At 45.8% G+C, this 22,923-nt stretch overlaps 1 protein-coding gene across 1 annotated transcript in view; it reads left to right on the top strand.

The window, feature by feature from the left end:
- Window positions 1-21,994, top strand: part of STARD5 (StAR related lipid transfer domain containing 5) — a 42,388-nt gene extending 20,394 nt beyond the window's left edge. Inside the window, exons 3-6 of the mRNA XM_069625139.1 lie at window positions 5,110-5,242; window positions 11,124-11,241; window positions 11,334-11,427; window positions 21,301-21,994. Coding sequence (XP_069481240.1) covers window positions 5,110-5,242; window positions 11,124-11,241; window positions 11,334-11,427; window positions 21,301-21,448 — 493 coding nt within the window. The 3' untranslated portion in view covers window positions 21,449-21,994. The remainder of the gene's footprint in view (window positions 1-5,109; window positions 5,243-11,123; window positions 11,242-11,333; window positions 11,428-21,300) is intronic.
- The last annotated feature ends 929 nt before the right edge of the window (window positions 21,995-22,923 follow it).

Genomic DNA, 22,923 nt, shown 5'->3' on the forward strand with positions numbered 1-22,923 from the left:
GGGCGGCAGCGGGCCAATCCGGGTCCGGTGGGGTGCAGGGCCCCGCAGCGCCGCAGGGCATGGGCCCCGAGAGCAATCAAGGCGGCGCAGGGGCCAGCCGGGGCCGCGCAACGCGGGGGGAGAGGCCCAGATAGAATTAGGCCCGTAATGGATTCAGGGCCAACACAACCCCGACGCGCAGCGGCCCCAGCAACCCCTCACCTGGTGTGCGCCGAGCGGTCATCCAGTCCGGGAGCGGGAGCGAGTGTCGTTCCTCCGGTCCTCGGGGTCCGCCGGGGGCGGATCAGATCCCCACAGCGGCAGCAGGATACAGGCCGGGCGCGGGCCGGCGGACCTCCAGCCGGGCGAGGCAGCCAGGAGGGCCGCACCGCCCAGGTGTCGAGCGGCGTGGAGGAGAGGCCGCCCGGCCGGAAGGACCGGTCACCCAGGCCCGAGGGCCACGACCACGGAACGGGGAAAAAAGTCCAGGATGGCCGGCGCAAGGCACGGCTCAAGCCGCAGCCGCCGGTCCAGCGAGGGTCACGGTCCACCTCACAGCGCCCACGGCGCGGCCCGCGGGGCACCACGGTATGCGTCACAGCAGGCGGGCCAGTGGGAGGATGCAGCAGGGGAGGCAGTAATGGAGCTGCGGGAGCCGGGCAGAGAAACCCCGATGGGCCTCAGGCACCGCGGCAGCCCGGAGGTTCCCGCAGCGAAGATCTCCGGCACCCAGGATCCGATTCGGGCCAGGAACGCAGCAGCGTGTAGCCCCCGTTATAAGGAGGATAGGGGGTCGGTCGAGTGGGCGCAGGGATGTATTAGCCCGCGGATGTCATCGGGTGAAGAGCGGCTTTACACGGAGCTCGAGAGCTAGGCAGCCATCTTGCTGGCTGCTCAACAGCGCCCCATCGTGGGACTTTTCATCGCCGACCCTTTCATTGCCAAAATTTTATTTGTTTAAAATTGTTTTAGGGGGGGTGTTTGTGCGGGTTGGGGTATGATTATTTAAGTAAGGGTGGGGTTTGGGCCGGCGCAGCCCCCCATAAATAAAAAACATAAATAAAATAAATGTTGGCGATGAAAGGGTCGGCGATGAAAAGTCCCACAATGAAAAAGTGGTCGACGAAATAACGTAGAACCCTTGTGGCTACGTTATTTTTATTTTATTGTTGGCAAAAGAAACCACATTTGTGGAAAGTGTCATTTCTCATTTTGACAAAATGGACGCTGCTCTGCTAACATGCCTAATCAGCCGCACATGCCTATTAAACCAATCAAGAAGGTAAACTTTGGCACAACACAAAGTGTAGCGCCTTCACTTCTTTTGGTAATGTGGGCTGAGGGCAAAACATACTTTTAGAAGGTTTTGTGAGCTGGTAAGAACAGCAACCCAAAGAGCATTGGCACAATGAATACAAAACTAAAACCTGTCAGATCAAAGTTCTTTAAAAATAGGAACTTTCATTAAACTAACCATGCAGACAACTAATGAAAACATTAAGACCACACCCCTTTTGGATAGAACACAGTAAATGCACACTTTGTAGTGAATGGGTCTTGAAGACTGGGATAGAGAGGCAGTCAGTTCAACAGCAATGTCTGAATGGAGAATATGTCTTTGGGAAATGGTTTTGAGTGGACTTTTACAAGTCATTGGCGCCCTCAAAGGTGGGCCAGGGGGGCAGTACCACTGCAGATACCATTTTAGTCTTGTTCTTGTGGCTCAACAGCCAGGCTTCAAGGCACTTTCAGAGGCAATGATTCAGTGTCGGGTTGGTAAGCTGGTCGGCTGGGTCCAGCAAATACTGTGGTTGACAAGCCGCAGCTGTACTTTGCACCAAGAAGCCTGGGACAGGCGGGCGATGTCTGGGTCGATTTAACTCACAAGTGGTTTGTTGCAAGAATCGAGCCCAGAGATGTTCCTTGATATGTGAGTTGCTATGAAGCCCTGTCCTGGGTGTTCAGGGGCAAAGGTAGTCCTTGTTCTGCACTTCCACACGAGGAAGGTTACTAGCGAGCACCTGTAGGAACCGCCTTTTCCACTGAGCTGGATCCAGTGTTCAGGAGCAGGTAAGCCCTTTGTCCACATAGCATCTTTACCCCAAATATGCTCCAGGGATAGTTGGGGACAAGAGCTTGCCTCTTGCCAGAAATTATATGTTCTCCTCTATGGAAGACGCCTTTGGGCCATGCTGTACTCCTAACCTGTTTCCAGGTGAAACCTTCCTCTTGAATAGTCCAGTGATGAACCCACAAGGCAATGATCATCCCACCCTTTTGATGTAGGCAAAGTGCCACAGATATTGCCCTTCTAGCCTCTGTAAGCTCCAATCAGGGCGCTGTGACACATGTCCTTTGTCTTGTGATCTTATATCCGGAATGATTTGTCTGCAGGGAATGGGGAGATACCAGGACGTTTGTAAAGCCCCTGCAAGAACCAAGGTGGTGGCGCACCTCCATGGCTTGTATCTCTGCCCCAGGCGACTCTAACATCTCCCCTGCCCTGCGTATCTCTATAAGTAGCACCCTGTTTTATCCAGGCAGGCATGTCTTTGAAAGCCTTTTTCCAGTCCACCCCAAATAGGGGGGGGGTTGTACTTGGAAGGAGGCCCGTTCTCAGGAACATCAAGGGGGAAGTTTCTTGTTTCCACCCAAGCGGTGCCTGAGTGGGAACACATGCCAGACAAATTGAATGCACAGAACCCTGCCATGGACGAGTCCCTGATCATCAGATTAATAATTATATGGCATCGGGCCATGCCACCCCCCCCCCCCCCCACCACACTGAAGATGGCCACCACGGACACAGGGCTCACTGAGTCTCTTTTCCATTTCCATGGAAGGACCCAAAGTGCCAAAGGGGGACAAGGAGCTGGGAGCAGTGTGCCACAGTTAAACCCATGAAGATTTAGGGACAGGTGAAAGAGGATGGGCAGAGGTCAGGCTGAGCAGAGGTGAGGGTTGGGGAGGCAGAGATGATCTGGTAGTGAAGCAAATATCAGACAGGGTGAGGCGCTGGCAGCCCGCATGGAACGCAGGATTGTAACAGTAAATAAAGCCTGCGTTCCTTGCCAGCAGAGAGGCTGGTGCCTTCTCCCAGTTTTTGAATGCTTTTGGAATTGTTGCCCATTTACACAGAGGAATAGATATTGAATCCGCCCCATGTCCTTCGTTGAAATTAGGATGCGATGAGTGTTTTCTTATGTTCATGATAATGTGACCGCCTCCCAATGGATTTGGGGACCTAAAATATAAATCCAAAAGAAAGGGGGAAACCCTGGCGCCAAAGAAGGTCATAAGTACGCTGCCAAGAAAGCAAAGCTTGGCTTAGACCCCAAGAGATCCGCACCTAGCCGAGACGCCGAAGGAAAGCACGGCAATGGAACAGTATCGCATGAAGAGGATTCCAGAGAAGCTGGCTGGAGCACAAGATGCAGAGAAGCGAGCGAGAGCTCACAAGGTTAGACCTTCACACCCCCACTGGGAATAAGGAAATCCGAGACAGGAAGGGTAATGGGCATGGAGAGTCCAGAGAGAAAGAGCTTCAAGAAGTGGCCAACAAAGGCTGGCACACCCAAAGGTACCCCCGGGGAGTGTGGAGGAGAAGAACCACTAAGGAGCTGGAAGTTTACCCCAAGCAAGCGGATAGATGGCGAGACGCCCGGCTGCCTTACTTCATGGCTTTGGCACAAGTGAAAGGGCCCCAAGAAAGCTGCAGGTTGGGAGCCGTGGTCCCAACCCTCCATGACCATTGCATAGCAACAGTGAAAAGAGAAACAGAACCAGAAAAGCTGTGTATTGGGACCTGTGATCCTAACGCTCCATATGGAGCAGCACAACCGACCCAAATAAGAGAGCAAAGACAAGTGTATATAGGGAACTGTTCTAAATCCTTGTGAGAATAGTTCACTGGTGCGGTATAGAGAAATGGACTTCAAGGATATGGTATGCTTAGGGCAGGTTCCCAACCCGTGTGTTCTGTTCACCAAAAGAAAGTCGCCTCCAAGCCTCAAATCCTTTTTAATCCATTGTGCCAATGCGTTTCACGCCAAGATCTGAATTAGGTGAAATAAATGCTTTACAACTTTAGCCAAAAGTGTTCATAAACTGTGGTGGGCGCACGGCTCTGTCTCTCCTCTATAAAATATATTTATCAAGAGGTTAGCAAGTGCCAATACCGAGCCACATGTTACATGGATTGTTTCGGCCACTTTTACTTCCTATAAATAGACAAATACTCCCACTAAGAAATTGTAAACCCACGTTGAGCCTTATGTCCCTGCTCTAACTTGCTCAGTACACAAATATGTTGGAAGAGTAGTGCACGTGGCACCACAGGCAGAAACTCCATTTATCATGGCCTGATCCAAAGAGGTACACCTGTATTTTTAATGAGCAAATAACTGGGTGCAAAGAAATAATTATTACCAAAAAACATTTTTGTTTTCCAATTTTTTTCTAAAATGCTCCCATTGGGAATGCGACTTCCTTTTTGATTCCCTAAAAATAACGTTACTCCCACCTTTGTTAAAAAAAATAATAATAAAAAAATATAGGGGGTTAAATACTCCCACTTCTAAATTTTTACCTGGAGCACCAACCTCAAGATCTTGACTATTTGGTTGATGTCAAGCATTCTTAGTACCAGTTGACGTTTAGCTAATACTTATGTGACTTTCAGATCAGAAAAAAACATTTCGTGAAATCTGAAATATCCAGTTTGTTTGTGATATATAATTTATATTTTTTTGGGGTGGTGAAACAAATACAAAATTTGACCGAGGAAAGAGCCCTTTCCTCGGTCAAATCGGAAAGCAAGGCACTTGTGGAGGACGCACTTAAACGTGTCGCTGATCTGGTTAGTTGAGGCTGTTGTTTAAATCTGTGACATCGAAAATAAAAAGAAATCTTTACTAGTTTTCTGGCTTTGTTTGACTTGGCCTTGTTTGATGTTGAAAGCTTTGCCAAGAAAACTGAACAATGACTCCCAACATCGTGCTGTAGTGAGAAAGCCCTTAGGCTCGTGCAATCTGCACACATTGGCTTGCACTTGCTACATCTGTCAATGTGTTTAGCAGTTATTTGTGTATAGTCCTAATTGCAAGAGTGTATTTATCATTTTATTTACAGGTATAAAGGGGACGGAATTATTGAAGCAGCTCCGGAACATGTCTGGGAGTGTTTAAAGCCTGAACAAGGTGGACTAAGAGTAAAATGGGATAAAAATGTCCAGGCGTTCGAGCTTGTCGAAACAGTTTCTGACGTAAGAACCACAAGTTATTTTAATGTTTATTTGATGAAATGTAAGAATTATGTAAGTTGCTTTTCACATACTAATTTACCTAAAACAACATATTACATTGTTCACTAAACTGTTGGTAAATTGTCTGGGATACCAGATTTTCCAGAAGTTGATGACTTGTGCACCCTTCGCCTTCCAAAATGTGCACCAAAGTAAGTGTCACTAACTCTTGAATGTGCCTTTCCGGCTGCTAGAGGTCTATAATTCAGATACTGCCAGAGTATTAAGCCACACATACATACACCTTAAGTATTTTGCCTCCACTCCGCCCATTTAGTTATTAACAAGTAATTCAAAAGCAGTGGTTCTATAAAGGTTTGTGTATATATGTTTCTTTTATCAATTAAATGAACTGTTACACTTCTTAAAATTCTTGTAAAGAACATTATAATTTTGTAAATGAGGACTATGTAAGGTAGTAAAGGTTTATTCAGTTCAGCTTACAACTACCTGTGCATTAAAGGCGAAGAGAGAATAGGGGAGAATCTCGCAGCCATTTCTAAATGGTTTCCCATGGGGCCACAGATGAGGGCGGGAGAGAGGGCAACAGTTGGTGACCTGTTGCCTTAAACACTTGCCGTTTAGCCCTTTGTACGGGAGGGCGGTGAATGCGAGTCTACGTAAATCATGGATGAGCTACGATTCTGAGAACTGGCCCATATCTGAGAGACGGAATATTCTTCTTTATCGCTATGCCACGTTATCTTGGAGCCTTTGCAACATGCATGAAGTAAGGCATCAAATTTTAAAGAGATTATTTCGCCCGGGTAAGCACCCGCTTGCGAAGTAGCCAGCAGACATGAAGACATTCTCCAGAAGACCCGAAGGAGATGGAACGCACATTTGTAGATTTGTGAGATCTCGTGTAAAATAGTGTTGGAAACCTTGAATGAGGCACACCTGCAAAGATCCAACTACAAGCCCAATGCGTTGCTTGCCACAGTAGTAGAACATGCTTTTGTCCAATGAAGGAAGTCTTGACTTTATGCTGCTTGATTATACCGGATGCACGGAGCAGGAGGCAGGCGTGTTTAGGGGATGGGCATGTTAAGGGGATGGGCCTAGGATCACTTAGACCAGTTGATGAGTGTGCTTTTATTGGTGGGAGAGAAGCCATGTCGGGAAGTATCCTCAGTGAATGAAGACGATCATTTTCATTTACAATTTTAATACTTTCCTAGGAAAGATATATTTGAGCTTGACCCAGCCTGAAAACAATACTACAAAATGAACAAAGATCAAGACCTAAAGTAATCAACAGAACTGATCACACTATAATTATAATCGTGCATCGCAAGGGGTAAGAATACATTGTTTTTATTTCCAATCATAGTTTCCACTAATATACAACAACACAAACATTTCGACACACATAATTTAACTCGCTTGTCTCGGGAGGATAGCTCGGGTGCAACGTGCTCGCCTTGGAAGCAAGACGACATGGAGCAACACAGGTTCAATCCCCGGGTGCTCGCTTAGAAACCTCTTGGTATTGAGCGTGTTATAAATAATCATTCATATGATAAATAACCAATCATATCACTTCATTTGTACGAGTACATGCACACCCATACACAACCACACCAACCGTTTCAACAAACATTAAAAAATATATACAGGCCCTTTTTGTAACTGAGTGCTACATACTAACAATATGATTAACTTATTACAATGCACCTGATTCTTTTTTAACATTGTGTCTATGTTTTAACAATAGTCGACGCGTGTTTCAGCCAGAATATATGAGCCCTCAACTGCGGCCTTTGATGCTCCGGCTTACGACAGGCAACAAGTAGGTAGCATAACATGCCCCACTCCTTACATCATTTTGTACTTGTTTAAAATCAAGGAAATATCAAGGCTTGGTACCACCAAAAATTGGATCCGCCAGTCACGAAGTTTCAAAGATTTATTCTGCACAGATTCAAATATCAAAGCAGATAGCTATCTGGTTCACAGCACCTCGCAGCGTGTACCAGAAACACATTGAGGGGAGTGAGTCCTGGTCATCACAAAATATGCAGTATTTATACACAATCCACATCATAGCTCAGCCCATCTCCATACTAATAAGTTACACATTTGGGTTTGTGCCCAGTTCACATAGCAAATACAACAATATTGTCTCTACATACTTCAAGTGTTTTCCAGTCCTCAAAATACAATGGTTACAACTTTGTTCTGTCTGGTCATGTTAGTTATTCAGCTTAGGCTGATCCTAGTTCCAAGAAACAAATTCAATAGCTTTTTGTTAAGGTACACAGTTTATAGTTTGCCTACATTCAGTTCTTATGTTTGAATATAGCCGAGGCTATTGATACAGAAAACACTTTAAATTGGAGTTCACTTTAGCTCAAGATTCCTTAAACATACTGACAACTTTGTTGCCGCCAGCTGTGTGGATCTTTAGCTTTCCAATGTACACAGGTGTCCTTCAGAAACGTGCAGCATCAGTTTGCATTCATTGTAGAACAATTTTTGTGGGAAGATGAGGTTTGCAGACATAGATAACACTTTGAATGGGAGTTCGTTCTGACTACAAGGTCTTGTGTACACAGGACAAATAGTCTGCTCTGCCAGCCCTGGTGACTGATCCACTTCAACATCGGCCCGCCTAGTGGATAAAAAAACCAATGTCCGCGTTAATCTTGGGCACAAATTGGTGAAAGATACTAGGGAAGACCAGATTGGGGGGGGGGGGGGTGGTGTGTGTGTGTGTGTGTGTGTGTGTGTGTGTGTCAGTCATACAGGCCCGAAAACCGCATCCAGAGTGTTGTGATCTCAACAAGACACATCGAATGGCGTGCTGAGTCACGTGTGTAAAGTGACATTTGGGTGACTGGGTCAATAAAGGGGCCAAGCTGTTTCCTGCTCGGCAGTTCCAGTACCATCTAACACCTGTGTTGGTGTTACTTCTTGCCGTGCTCCATGGGTGATGGGCCCATTGGGCCACCCCACCAGCTGGGTCATCACTACAATGGCGGTCACCGGAGACCCAGGTCCCCCATAACACACAGGGTGGAAACATGGCAGCTCTGCAGCATAAATTAGAGGAGAGGTGGATTTACTGCCTCAACATGGTAAATCAAGGACTCAACATTTCTGTGGAGTGGAATAATTTGATCTTTACATGATTTTTTGTTGAGGATATTCAATACTTTAAGTTAGTATCATGGATACATTGGGACATCTGTTCCGGGTGGAGTACAGTGGGTCATTTATTAATTAGTAACTCCAGTGCTTTTTCATCCTAGTGCTTTTTCATCCTGGCAGTTCTGAAATGTTCTTAGTTGAGTTCTTTTGACTCTGGCCCGTTGCTGAGTCAGGGGGGGATGTTACAATCATAGGGTCCGTAATAATATCAGTAAGTAGTACCATGGAATGAGGCCATCAAGGCTTTAGATGCACAGGAGTGCACTAGCGCGGCTCTGCCATGTATTTCCCCCCCCCCTCCAGTGCCACCGTTGAGGCACCGGTGCCTGTTGATTCTGGTGGTTCCCATATTTCTTACACACTTGTTCTCTGAGGTCTCAGTTTTAGGGAGACATGAGCACACCACTGTTTGTCCTTAGGCAGAAATTGTTATATTTTAGCTCCCTCCCCCATGTGACAGCAAGGCTATATAGTACCTCGCTTAGCTGTTTAATATAGGATAATATCATCTTTTGTACATTCAATATAGCGTGGTGAGGTATGTAATGGCCCTCTTGGGCTCGACAGTTACACAAGCGCGCATTTCCATTGCGGCTCTAATAAAGTACCTCCTTGATTTCTATGAGAGAGTTTCACATTGTGTAGTCCTTCTACTATGCCCTCTATATAAGAGAAGATATGCAGGCGTTCGTATTCTGCTCCCGGGTTTAGCATTGTGTGAGCCGCGAGATCTCGTCCTGTATTTTGAATACTCTAGTAAGCTTCCTGCGGCCACTGTTGTGAATGTTTATACGATTTATTGAGACTGGACAGGCGTCCCTTTAATCGTCCCAGCAGTCGAGCTACTCCAGACGTCACAGAAGTTTGTTTTGTAGTTAACTAGAGCGCTTGCGCGGCTACCATTCTAGTGACGGGCGGTGTTGATTTCAAGCACATGTTTTACATGGAGAATGTAGTATATACATGGGCCAACCGCTGCCCAGTGAGTCATCCCTGGCATGCTTTCAGCATTATCATTTAGAGGGTTCAGAGCATAAGCATTGTGCACTATCTGGTGCAGAAGATCATATATTCAGGCGCCATTCTGATACGCCAGCATGTCTGCTGTTGTGTCTTTCAGATTGCAGCAGAGGTAGAGGTCCGTTGATGCAGCAGCATAACGAGAATAAGTGGGCATCCAGGGTTCCACAATTATGAACGTCATGAATACAACTCCTTCCCCCACAGAATTCAGTGCGTAGGTAAGACTGAGTTTTAAAAAAGAAAGGAGCAGAATGGTAGAATTCAAATACTGAAGTGATGTCTGGGTTTTCTTTTGACACCTTTTATTCCAATTTTGACTGCACAAATATCTGCACACAATGCGGGTGACCGTGGTGGCTCTTTGACACGCTGAGTGCACTCTGCTATAAGCCCTTGGGGATCAATTTGTCCTAGCAGGTGGCAGGTAAGCCTTGCCAGTATTATCCTAATTTTCATAAGAAAGGGGGTTAGGAATCTCAGTTCGTCCTCTTTTTGTCCCTGTATCTTTGTGCCACTATGGGTCAATTCAATTTTGAAGTGGATCAGTCACCAGTGAACGATGGACAAACGAAACTAAGGTCCAGAGCCCAACCTTTGAGGTCTGCATCTTGGTTTTTGCATTAATTGATGTGTAAATTGTGGGTTGAGTTATTCAGTAGTGAATTGACAAATATAGACGGAGCATATATCCTTATGTTGGCCATATGGTTTTCTTGTAAATATCCACAAGTATCAAATGATGTAAGGAGTGAGGCATATTGCGCTAGCCGCTCCTGGCCTGTCGAAGGCCAGAGCATCAAAGGGCCGCAGTTGAGGGCTCATATATTGCGGCTGAAACACACGTCGACTATAAATGTTAAAAAATAATCGGGTGCATTATAATAAGTTAATCATATTGTTGGTCTGTAGCCCTCATTTACAAAAAGGGACTGTATATATTGTTGTTTGTTGAAACTGTTGGTGAGGTTGTGAATGGGGGTGCATGACCGGAGTGGTGTGCATGTACTCGTACAAATGAAGTGAGTGATATTATGTGTGTTGAAATTGTTTTTTGTGTATACTGGTGGATACTATGATTGGAAGTAAAAACAATGTATTCTTGCCCCTTGAGATGCATGATTATAATTTGAGTATGATCCGTTCTGTCGATTACTTTGGGTCTTGATCTTTGTTCATTTTGTAACGTTGTTATCACCTGAGTGATCAAGACTGTACCAAGCCCCCTTATGAAGTGTACATAGACCGTCTGATAACAGTTATCTGTGATGTGGTGGTCTACAGAAATGTAGAGCAGAGTACCCGTGCCCCATTACTCAACTAAGGGCATGAATTGCATTCTAGCGCCTACATACTCTGTAGTGCCAGGGATACATAATTCAAGCCAATATGCCCTGGAAAGTGGAACAGTTTGTGGGTGACCATAATCAACATGGGTGCCCAACATATTTTCCAAATCTTCTCACACATTGATTTGTGTTGTGGTGAAAGTGAGGACATCCGTGGGGAACACCATGCCATGGGATATTTAAGGGTATGACCTCCTATTTTGATTTTTAAATATTTCTATCTCCTCATTCTTTTGAAAGAAGACTAGAGTGTCACTTTAGCACTTTCATTGTACATTCTATTTCATATATGTGTGATAAGTCCATCCATTTATTTGCAGGATATCACAATTTGCAGAACAGTGACTCCATCTGCTGCCATGAAGATTATTTCTCCAAGGGATTTCATCGATGTAGTTTTCATTAAAAAGTATGACGATGGAACCATCACATCTAATGGTAAGCAGTTGACATTTCTTATCTACATACATGCGCGTTCATGTGTTATGGCTTGCCCTAGAATTGACGTTAGTTTGCTTAATGTTTCATAGCTACTAACGTACTGCATCCAGACTGCCCTCCACAACCAGGCTTCGTGAGAGGATTTAACCACCCGTGCGGCTGCTTCTGTGTTCCTGTTCCAGGGTAAGAAACTGTTGAATTTTAGCGTTGCCCAGAGGTTTCCACTCCTCTAAGATATCACCAGATAATGTCTGCAGGGGTCACTGGACTAACTTTGGGAAATTGTACGAACAAACTATTGTAGCGCTTCACAATTTGTCAGCAGGTAGGGAGAGTGAAATTGAAAGCCTTGTTTCTTTACATTGTTTTATATATATATATTATTATTATACTATTTACAGTCATTGATAGTTCACTGGGCAAATATGTTCATCTTTGTTCGCCAATTCTCTCTCGTACCCTCTTGGGCAAGATTGCAGAGGCAGGTTCTAGGTTCACACAATTTCGTACATAAATAAATTAGCTCTTGAGTTGCTGCTAGTCAATGTTTGCTTCCTCTATTATTTTCCACTAGCTGCCCCCGGCCACGGGTTGCTGTGGCTCAGTCTGATTAAATGGAAAAGAAAGAAAAGAGAGAGCGCACGTTTCTAATATGTTTAATTTCACAATAGCTCTGGCGGTTCTCCAAGTTGAGGCAGTTTAATTTTCCTGGCGGCGCAACACATTCCTTTTGTTTCGCAATTAAGGGCCTTATTCATGGAATTTGTGCGCCGTAAAACGGGGATTTTTGCGCCATTCTGATTGCAAATCACCGTTTGTTAAACAGGGATTTACGGGCAGAATGGCGCACAAATCCCATTTTTTTCGGCACCCAAATTCCATGAATCGGCCCCTAAATATCAGAGCCTTGCAATAAGGACACACTTCAGTCATGGTGCCGATGAGAACATGCCGGCTTAAACTATAATCTTCAGATGGGTTGTACCGGAATGCAAGGCGATTGTAATTGCGTGATTGCTGAGCACGGAGTCGTGTTGGACGCTGATCTGCTGTTTCTCGTTGACGTCTTTCAGTCACTCTCAGCCTGTCGCGTTCATTCTTATGAGAACGAAGCAGATCTGAAGGTGCAGAACGCGATAGACGTGCTTGCAACCGTGCATCCTAAAGCCTGGCTGCACGTCGCTCTGCTGCTTCCTCTGCACGTATTTGAGCATTGCAATGGAATCGTAAAATAGCGTGTGTTGCTTTTACGTGAAGAACCTTCGGAGATATAAGATTTTGAACAAACGAACATTTACATTTTTATTTATATAGATTATTAGTATGCTTAGCTGTTCTATTCATAATTCATGTTTTAAGTGCTATAAATATGATTTTACTGATGCATTTCCAAATGGCCATCTTGCTTTCAAAGTAGGCAGCGCCAGAGTGATGCATTTAAAATTATCTGTGTATAGTTGTGGCTGCTTCAAGTTCAAATATGCTCTCAATCCTGGGGTTCTGAGATTACCTTGCCAAAAGATTGCAGAACTGAAGAAAACAAATCTAAGGTCACTATCTATAAAAAGGTGAAGTTTGTAAATGTTGGGCACCTATTGTTAACTAGAAAACTTTAGTGGGTAGCATAACTGAAATCATTACTAACAATTTATGCAGAACAGGAAAAGTCTGCGAGCCCATGGGAAGCTTCTGAATCCAGCATCCACAAATGCCTCAGTGTGGTAGAATTGAGCAAATTGGCAATAAAAGAGGTGCAAGTCTTAGAAAGGTTGGTCACAGCAGCGTAGGTAAAGGAGGTCCTAAGCGGGTGAAATAATGTGAAATTGCCAAGCTCTGACAGTCTCTTGGTATATCCTAATGCACGGTCACCTGAGTTCAACTATGTGAGTTATTATATTTATTAGATATCTATAATGCGCCTCTACAGCAAAATGGTATTTCAAGACAAGGTAGAGTGAGGATACAGGGAAGAAAACAAAACGATGTTCCTGCTAGGCCTTGAGACATTCAGATCGTGCATGTGCAGTAACAAGAATGCAGGGGACAGGGGGAGGAGAAGTGTAGGTCGGGAAGAAGGCGGACAATACCGTTCCTACTAGGTCAAGAGACAATTCGGAGCGTGCAAAAGCAGTAACAGAAAGCCAGTCAGTCCTTAATATATTCAGTGTAAAACAACCTAAAGAAGAGGGGGATGAGAGGAAGTGCAGGAAGTGAAGAAAGGAGTAATGTTCAGGAGGGAGGAAGGGAAGAGAAGGATAAATTCAGTGCAACAGGTTCAAACACAGCACAAGGCTGGAAATGAAGAAACTACATGGGCGTGGCTACACAGTTTGGCAAAGCCTCACCCTATGGGGCAGGGGGCTACATCACATATGCAGGTACAAGTGGGTAAGGTGCAAATATGAGCTGCCTCACCTCATGATGATAGGGGCTACATCAAATATGCAGTTACAAATGGGTAGCATGTAGGTTAAGTACAGAATACAGCGCAGGGCGGAGAAAGCCTCACCACTTGGTCATAGGGGCTACAGCAATAGGTAGGTACAGTGGATAGTGCAGGGCAGAGAGTGACAAATCGGTGGTAGCAGGTAGGTTGAGTACAAAATGCAGCGCAGGGCTGCAAGTGACAGTCCAGTGATCACAGGTAGGTCAATACAAAGTACTGTGAATGTCAGTCTGGTAGTGAATGTAGGCCAAGACAAGTAGGTACAATGCAACATTGGAATGGGTTCACAAAATGGGACATCCTCACCAAAAGGAGCAGGGGGCTACATCACGTATGCAGGTGCAGGTACGTAAAATGCAACATTGGAACCAGTGCACAAAACGGGACAGCCTCACCAAAAGGAGCAGGGGGCTACATCAAGTATGCAGGTGCTGGTAGGTAAAATGCAACATTGGAACCATTGCACAAAACGGAACAGCCTCACCAAAAGGAGTAGGGGGCTACATCAAGTATGCACGTACAGGTAGGTAAAATGCAACATTGGAATGGGTGCACAAAATGGGACAGCCTCACCAAAAAGAGCAGGAGGCTACATCAACTATGCAGGTACAGGTAGGTAAAATGCAACATTGGAACCAGTGCACAAAACGGGACAGCCTCAGCAAAAGGAGCAGGGGGCTACATTAAGTATGCAGGTCCAATTAGGCGATGTCAGTGCAGTGGGTAACCATAGGTTAAAAGTGAAACGCAGCACAGGGCTGAGAAATGTCAATATGTTGATTACAGGCAAGGGATGCACTAGGTAAGTGAAAACATACTGGTAAGCCTCATCTGACAGTGCTCAGGGCTACTTCAGGCATGCAGACAAGCCGGGACATGCTAGGTAAGTGATGGAGATCAGCTGAGATCTTTTAGTTTAAGCAAATTGTGTTCAAAAGTTAACTGGTTCGAGCCCAGCAGAGGGAGACTAATTAAATAGTGTGTTAAAGAGGATCTGATCCCAAATGAGGGGGATCCAGGGTGAACACTGAAACACCCAAGAAATGGACTGCTTGTGAAAGCCTAAGAAGAAAATAACGTATTGTTTGTTGCATCAGGCCCTCTGAAAGAAGAGACATTGGAAGGCAAAGAGACTTTTTTTTATCCTACTCTGCCTATTCCAGGGGGGTATGCACTTTAGTTCATAATTCCTTATGCTTCTTTCTTATCGACGTAGTTTATGATCTGGAAGGCAGAGCCTTGACGGTAACTGGTGTTATCCACAGTTGCAAGTTGCATTGGTCAATTCTTATGGGCCAAATACCGACCCACTTGACACTCTGGGGTGGGTAGACCAGCATCTGCTGAAATATACTGATAATGTGATCATCTGGGCCGGGGAATTTAACATTGTGTGGGACCCCGACCTAGACGGAACCAGTGGGACACTTGGGGTGATCCCTAAAGCGACAGGCAAGCTGCAACAGCCTTGCACAGCATATGGGTTGTCAGGTGTTTGGCAGGACAGGCAGAAAGGTGAGAACGGCTTCACTTTTTGGTCACTGGTACATCATTCAGCTTCCCAAATTGACTATATCCTGGTGTCAACTAGGGAGGCCGGTTGGATTTCACGATGTGGGTTCAGTTACAGGGGCACCATATCCGATGACCAAACAGCCATTACGGATGTGATAGACCTCAAAGCGGACACTTCTAGGTCTGCCACGCCCGTCCCCGACCCTTTAAGGCCTGACTCTGGTCTTGCTTCAGGGACAACACCTTCGCGACAGGGGCGTACAAGAGCATTCCATTAAGCACACAACCCCTACACCTATTTCGACAGGTACGTCGAAAAAGGTGAAAGCGCCAGCAGGGCAGTCGAAAATTTCGGCGGATTCCTCGGATCGTTCAGATCCAAAGCCTTCCCCGCAAATCGCAGCAGCATCTGGGCTCTCAGACACAAGATGTTTCTGTTGTCCCAACATGTTCCAGGGGAACTCAATCTTCTGGCAGACGTGCTCAGCTGAGATTTTCCTCTGCCCGAAGAATACGAATGGCGTCTGCACGTAGACCTTGTGTCCAACGTCTTCTCAGAATGGGGTTTCCCATTGATTGGCCTGTTCGCGACTGAGGAGAATGCCCAATGCCAAAACTACACCGTCAGGTACCCCCAGAACTGCTCCAAGGGGAACGGTCTCTGGATAACATAGTCAGGGAAATGTGTCTACGCTTTCCCCTCCCGACTCCCCTTCTCAACAAGATAGTGCACCAGGAACCAGTTACCATGATACTGGTGGCCCCCATGTGGGCCCGCCAACCCTGGTTCGCTCATGTGATGGAAATGTCCCTCTTCCCCACCAGTAAAACTACCCTGTCCATACAACATGTTGTCTCAGGACAGGGGGGGAGAACCTACACCCATGCCCACAAACTCTGAAGTTAGCAGCTTGGCTCCTGAGGTCATAGAATTTGGACACCTACAGCTCCCTCAGAGGTGCATGGACATACTCAGCGAAGCTAGCAAACCCAACACACGTTATTGCTATGCCAGCAAATGGAAACGTTTTGTCATCTGGTGTAATTCCAAGGGCGTCAATCGCATTGATTGCTCACCCACACACTGGGTGTGCGGGTGGTCTACATTTCCCTGAAGGTTCATCTGGCTGCTCTTTCAGAACATCACAACAAAAGGTGTTGTGGTGGAAGATACCTGTGATTAAGGCCTTTATGGAAGGGGTTAAAAGGGTTTATCCTCCCATTTCTCACTCAGCTCCTGGGTGGGACCTAAATGTGGTTTTGACCAGGCTCATGGGAGCTCCCTTTGAGCCAATGCATAAAGCAAGTCTAAAAGACCTTATTTATAAAATAGCCTTTCTAGTGGCTATCACTTCTATTAGAAGGGTTAGCGAACTACAGGCACTTTCTGTTCTAGACCCCTTTGTTACAGTCCACAGGGATAAGGTAGTTCTGCGCACTCACCCCAGATTTGCGCCTAAATTCATCTCGAAGTTCCATGTGAACCAATCGATTGAACTACCTACCTTTTTCCAGAATCCCACGAGCATGGCCGAAAGAAGCCTATACACACTAGATGCGCGCAGGGCAGTGATGTTCTACCTGGAAAGAAATAAACCACTGAGGAAAACAAACCAATTTTTCGTTTCAGTGGCAGCTGGTAGAGCAGGAGATCCTGTCTCTAAATCGGCTATCTCAAGGTGGATTGTCAAATGCATCACACTATGTTACACTCTTGCTAAGAGAGAACTGCCCTTCAAGCCTAGAGCACATTCTACTCAGGGGCACTGGGGCATCCATAGCATTCATTGCAAATGTTCCCCTTGAGTCAATTTGCAAAGCGACAACCTGGAGTTCTGTACACACCTTTACAAAACACTATTGCCTCGACCCTCATTCTAAATCTGACTCTCAGGTGGGACAAGCCGTATTAAGACATCTTTTCTCTACTGTTCCTTCTCATAACCCACCTCCAACTCTGGGTACTGCTCGCTAGTCTATGCACAGCATGTGATTCTAAGCAGATTAACAAGCATCAGAAGACATGCATTACTTACCGTAATAGCATTTCTGATGATTGTACCTGCTTAGATTCACATGCGCCCTCCCTACCTCCCACTCGGGGTGGAAGGAACATAGACGTCTTACTACTTCTCTCTTCTTCATGTACTCACTCACAATAGCCTTGGCCTCCCTCATGGCTGAAAAAATACAATCGGAGGGACCTCGGCACGTGAGGGATTTTGGGTACACTACACGTTACGATAGGGATAGTGTTAGACATGCCTATGCCAACGTACCCCTTCAGTCACCGAAAGACAAGATGCAATACTCCGCGGTTACCACTGGATGTCGGACCATATGCACAGCATATGAATCTAAGCAGATACAATCATCAGAAATGCTATTATGGTAATGCATGTCATCATTAATATAGATGTCCCTAGCACACAGTTCAAGATACATGAGGAACTGAAACGATTTAATCAGGTGGCACAAAGGGAAGTATGATTTTTGGGCAGGCAGGCTGCAGTTGGCAAGTATGGGGAGGGACAGAGACCAGGGAAAGTACCAGGAGGGTGGCAAGGGCTACGAATCCCCAATCACATGTTGCCCATATCCCAGATTACTGTCACTACTTCCAGGGGAGGCCCCTTCCCATGAGGCCAGGGAATTGAGGCTGCTACCCGATAGTCCCCCCGTGGGGTGGCAAGCGGGAGATACACAGCAGGGTATGCAAGAGAAAGCTAACTGCTGTGCAGCCACTGAGGACAGAACAAAGCAGTTAAGAAGTCCCACACAACACTCAGGACAGACCAGAGACAGCAACAGCATTTCCCAAATGTAAGGAAAAGGTTGTTCCTGCTGGATGGAAGTGAAGGGCACTAAACAAGTTAAAACCGATATCCTGAGACAGAAAGGGATAACGAACGAAGTGTAAAAGCTGGAACAAACTTTGTAATTCTTCCTATGTGTAGCAGTACCTGGCAGAAGAGTATACCAGATCTCTTTAGTGGGGCACTGCGCGAGGCTGGCGTAAACTAGGTACAGGGGCTCTTTACTCCCACGCCTCCCCATTACTCACATACCCACTATTTCACTTACTAGCGAAAAGGGTTACAAGCAATGCATGAGGAAAGTGGGTCTGAATAAATTTCAAGATTTCTTCCCCCCGGGAGGGGGGGGGTACATCACTGTTGGATATATTTCTGTATTTCAGAAACACGTACAGGTAATGTTTGCCACTCTCCCCAAGCCGTCCAACGTCTCGCCATTACCTCTATCGACAATAATGGCTCAGAGTTCTGGGAAACGAGGAGGCGCACCCGTAATGGGAGGACACATTCGGACACCCGGTACCTGATGACACGTGGCAGTCCTGCTGTAAACAGACACGAAGGGTTGCTCTTAATAGCCGGTTTAAACTCTACATTTGAAATTCTTACATCAAACCTATTATACGCCGATGTCTATTCACAAATTCTCCCCCAACAGCTCAGAGGGATGTATGAAATGTGTCCACACAGCCCCAACGTTTATACACCTTGCCCGGCAGTGGCCACCGGTGATGTGTTGCTGGACTGAGGTTCTTTCCACAATAAGTGAGAGCATTGGTGAGCACGTGGTTTTGCCAAATTGCCCTTTTTACAATTGACCTTTTGTCCTAATTGACCTAATTATAGTGTTCCTAATTGAGCTTCTGCACAATTGACCTTTATATTATTTTAGTTATTTTATGTATGTTTTGGGTTGGTTTTGGATTATAAATAATATAAGGGGATTGGGTGGGAGGTTGCGGGGGGTTTTGGATTGGGTGAGAGGTTGCAGAGCATATTTGTCCTAATTGACATTTGAAATAAGGTCAATTCTCCCAAGATCAATTGTGAAGAGGTGAATTAGTATACATCCGAGCAAGTGGAGTTGCCACTGCTGGTATCATTGTTGGGATATATACGAAGGAGCTCCGAGGGCATTTAGAATGCTTATCTGGGCTGCTGTTGGCCCCAGCAAAATGGCGGGTAGCAATGGTTTGGCATAGAGGACCCCCTGATATGAAAGGTAGCTGGTTGAATACTGTCACGATATGGAATTGGACTATAGAAACTTGACACCTGTCGGTACAAGGTCCACAGACCTATGGGGCACATACAAACATTATATGTTCTCAAGGATACAAACCAGTTCTAGTAGTTAAAATTATGATTCCGATAGTGCATGAAAATGTATGTGAATTGCTGGAATGGTATATTGTTGCATTATTGCCCGAATGGTTCGGGGATGCTGTCTTTGTTTGTTGTTCTTACAAAGTAATAAAAAGAATAAAAATACTAGAATACATTGCGGAGTGCAGATGTTTGGAGCATCAGAGTGAGCAACGGTGGAGGAACTGAGGTGGAGGTGGAAAGGCAGCTAAAGGCGCAGGAGGGAGTGAGTGCTGAGGGAGGAAGAAGTAGATAGAGTTAGACACGTTGAGGAGGAGGACAGAGTGAAAGGACAAAGGTTTGCAGGAGGATATCATGGAGGAGGAGAGAGGATAGTGGTGGGAGGAGGACAGAGGAGAGTGGTTGGAGGAGGAGAGGGGATAGTGGTTGGAGGAGAGCATTCGGGAGGAATCGGAAGTCCGGAGTAGAGGAGAGTGCATAGAGGGCTGGAAGTCAGAATCCGAGAAAGCTGAAGCTCCAGGAAGAAGGGAGAAGGAAAGAGGCTCAGAGTAGAGAATTTGGAGAACCTTGGAAGCATAGGACCAGTCGCAGACGGACCGTAAGACAACAGCCATCTAAACTTGATTTTGGGAGTGGGAGAAGGAATGAGCCTTTGGTTGAATGGTGAGGAGATTATCCATCCGACAGCCATGGGTCTGTGGCCGGGCCTAGAAAGCGATGCACAGGAAGAAGTGAGCGTTGATTAATTGAGGAAGAATGTTTTCATGGACTGGATACCAGGATCAAGGCCTGTGTCAAAACCACACCATAGAACCAACCTTGGCACATAGTCCCTCTTGGCGTTTCTCAATTTTGGGACACACCATGACACCTTGTGCAACAGAACCTGGCCCCTCATAGGAGAGCTTGAACCCATCCCATGTCCACTGGAGAAACCTGTCCGAATAGAAGACGCAAACTCTCTGAACCAATTTGTTCCAAGATATTGGGAGTGATGTTGGAAAAGGGCCAGAGAGACTAGTGGGGGGGAGAAGGGGGTTTGGACCAGAAAGATGTCAGGGTTTATGTGCCTTTTGCCCCCTCTGTGTTGGCTCCTTTTTGTTGAACTTTATCCATGAGTTGTCCTGTGCAGTGCCCTTGGCTTTGGGATTGCAGCAGCTGCATCCTTTCTGTCTGATTCTCTGCCACCATTGCGTTTTTCACATTTGTGTTCTTGATGTTTTCAGAGCTAAATGGGCGGGGGGGCCTCCTTCAGTTACTGTTATTTCCCCATTAGAGAATTTCACCATTTCCAGTCGGCCCTCCTGCCCTGAACCCACTCCACTTTTGGCACTCCTTTTTCTCAAAAGCTTGCCAGCAGTGCAGGATTCACGTTGATTAAAATGTCTAAAATGGCTGCAACAGCAGATGTTCTCCCCCTGGCATGGACTTAAGCCAGCAGTGGCAGACATTTTGGTGTTTGCTCCAGCTGTAATGGTATTTTTAATGATGCTGCCGCCACTATGGAAGTGAAGGCATTACCTGGTTGGAGGGGTTCTGCTGGTGTCCACTGGACGTTTTTGGATGGAATACCGTCCAACTATTAATGGGAACTCTGGACTGTTTTTGGCTCCAACTGCTAATTCAGTGGTGTGTTCTGTTTGTTAAACGATGTGTATCATTTCCAGAGCAAGCTTTTGATCCTAAACCCCTTTTGTGAAGGAGTTCATTTTTTTCCTGCACACTTTTTTCTTGTAGTGTAATGTTCTATCCTCGACACCCGGCGGAGTGGCTTGGTAAAGTGGCCACCAGGGGTAAACACTGTTGCACTTTGTATCAAGAGGTTTGTCATGCCTGTATCCTTTATGCCCTGGCTATCGCTGGTATGGGTGCAGTTTGCTGGTGTTTGCCACTAATGATCACATTGGCACATCTGTATACACAGTAACTGCTACATCTGCTTTTCTTCCATAGAGAACCAGGCAAGACGCAGCTCTTGAGCTTCTTCCAGACGGACCTCAGCGGCTTCCTCCCACAGTCTGTGGTGGACTCCTTCTTTCCTCGTAGCATGTGCCAATTCTATAGTAATCTTAAAAAGGCTGTAAAGGAGCTGACGTCCTGACACACAATTTTAACGGATCATTGGGCCACAGGCCTCCGGGTCTCTGATTCTTTAAAGTGGACAGCATTCCCCCGCAAGACACTCCTTGTGATGATTCAATGATATTGCTGGTTTTATATTGTTCTTGTTACCCAACAGGGATGCTGCTGTGCTTCACCGGTCCCCAAGGGTTGAGGCGTTCCCACACTCAACCTCCGTTCTGAAATGTTGATGTACTTTGTGTTTTGTTATTGTCTTGGGGTGTGTTGGTCAAACGCAACATTCCATTTAAGCACTTCTATTTATTGTTCATTGATGGCATGTTTGTCAGCCAATTGCTAGTTCATTTTTAATGTATTGCCTTTTAATATGGTCCTAATTATTTGATGCCACAAATACTGTCTACTGTGTTCTCCGGGGCAGATTTCTGTGGCCAACCCCTGTTTTGTAGTGCCTGCAAAGTTGGTCAATTACCACAAAAAATATGCAAGTGGACCAAAAAAAAGTAAACCTTTCCCGTTTGTTTCTCAATCTGACTCTCTTAAATACAGAAATCTATGTTCTTAACTTGTGTCCACCAGTCTTCCTTATGTAGCTTTCTTGACACTACCCGTTGCGGTGTGCTTGCAATCATTTTGTGTCTGTCTTCCCTGGCTGTCTACTGTGCATTGACTTGCAGTGTTGCCGAGTTACTTTGTCTTTGAAAAGGAGAGACTTTCTGCACATCAACAAAATACAGAGACTGGGTTTAGGTTGATGGTGTCACCTACCTGTAACCATGGGAAGGCATGTCTAAACTGTGTAGCTGAAGTTGCCCCTGTGTTGCCCCTAGGGGGCAAAAATGAGAATGGGGAAGGGCAATGGGGGAAGGGGGAATTACCGCCCCACCAACCTTGGAATAGGGCGGTAATTCCCCTTTCCTCCAAGGCGGTGCCGGTATTTTACCGGCATGGACCAAGGTGCTAATAGCACCTTGGTCCACCGCCGTCCGTGTAATGAGGCCCATTGTGTCCGATGATAGATTCCAATAATGCTTTCAGACCTGTGCTACCTGTAATGACAGATGTATAATGTAAGACAATACCTCAGTTCCAAATGCCTAAACGTTATACACATGACGTTTCAAAACCTCCATACAGTTCTAACTGGGCCACGTCCCATGTGAATAGTTCTAGTTCCTTAAGATTAAAGTACCTTCAATTGTACAGAATCCGTCTGTGGCAATATCTTTCTTTGCCGAACCTGGAAATCGAATTGTCAGGTGATAAATTAGGTGAAGTCTCTCGTGAAAGTTTATAGAGAACATGACATCGCCAAGTGGAACACTAGACCTATTGTGAATGGTTGGCGGCCATGTTTAGAGGATCATTGTGTTGACTTCCCGTTTTTTTACCTAAAAAAAGTCTAATTTAAATGGATATTAAATTAAATTTGACCATATCTATGCCAATTCAGCAATCTATAAATTAGTACAAAGCCCTAATTAGGGCATGACG

The sequence above is a fragment of the Ambystoma mexicanum genome, chromosome 11, assembly GCF_040938575.1.
Source record: "Ambystoma mexicanum isolate Mex_15411 chromosome 11, UKY_AmexF1_1, whole genome shotgun sequence".
Lineage (NCBI taxonomy): Eukaryota > Metazoa > Chordata > Amphibia > Caudata > Ambystomatidae > Ambystoma > Ambystoma mexicanum.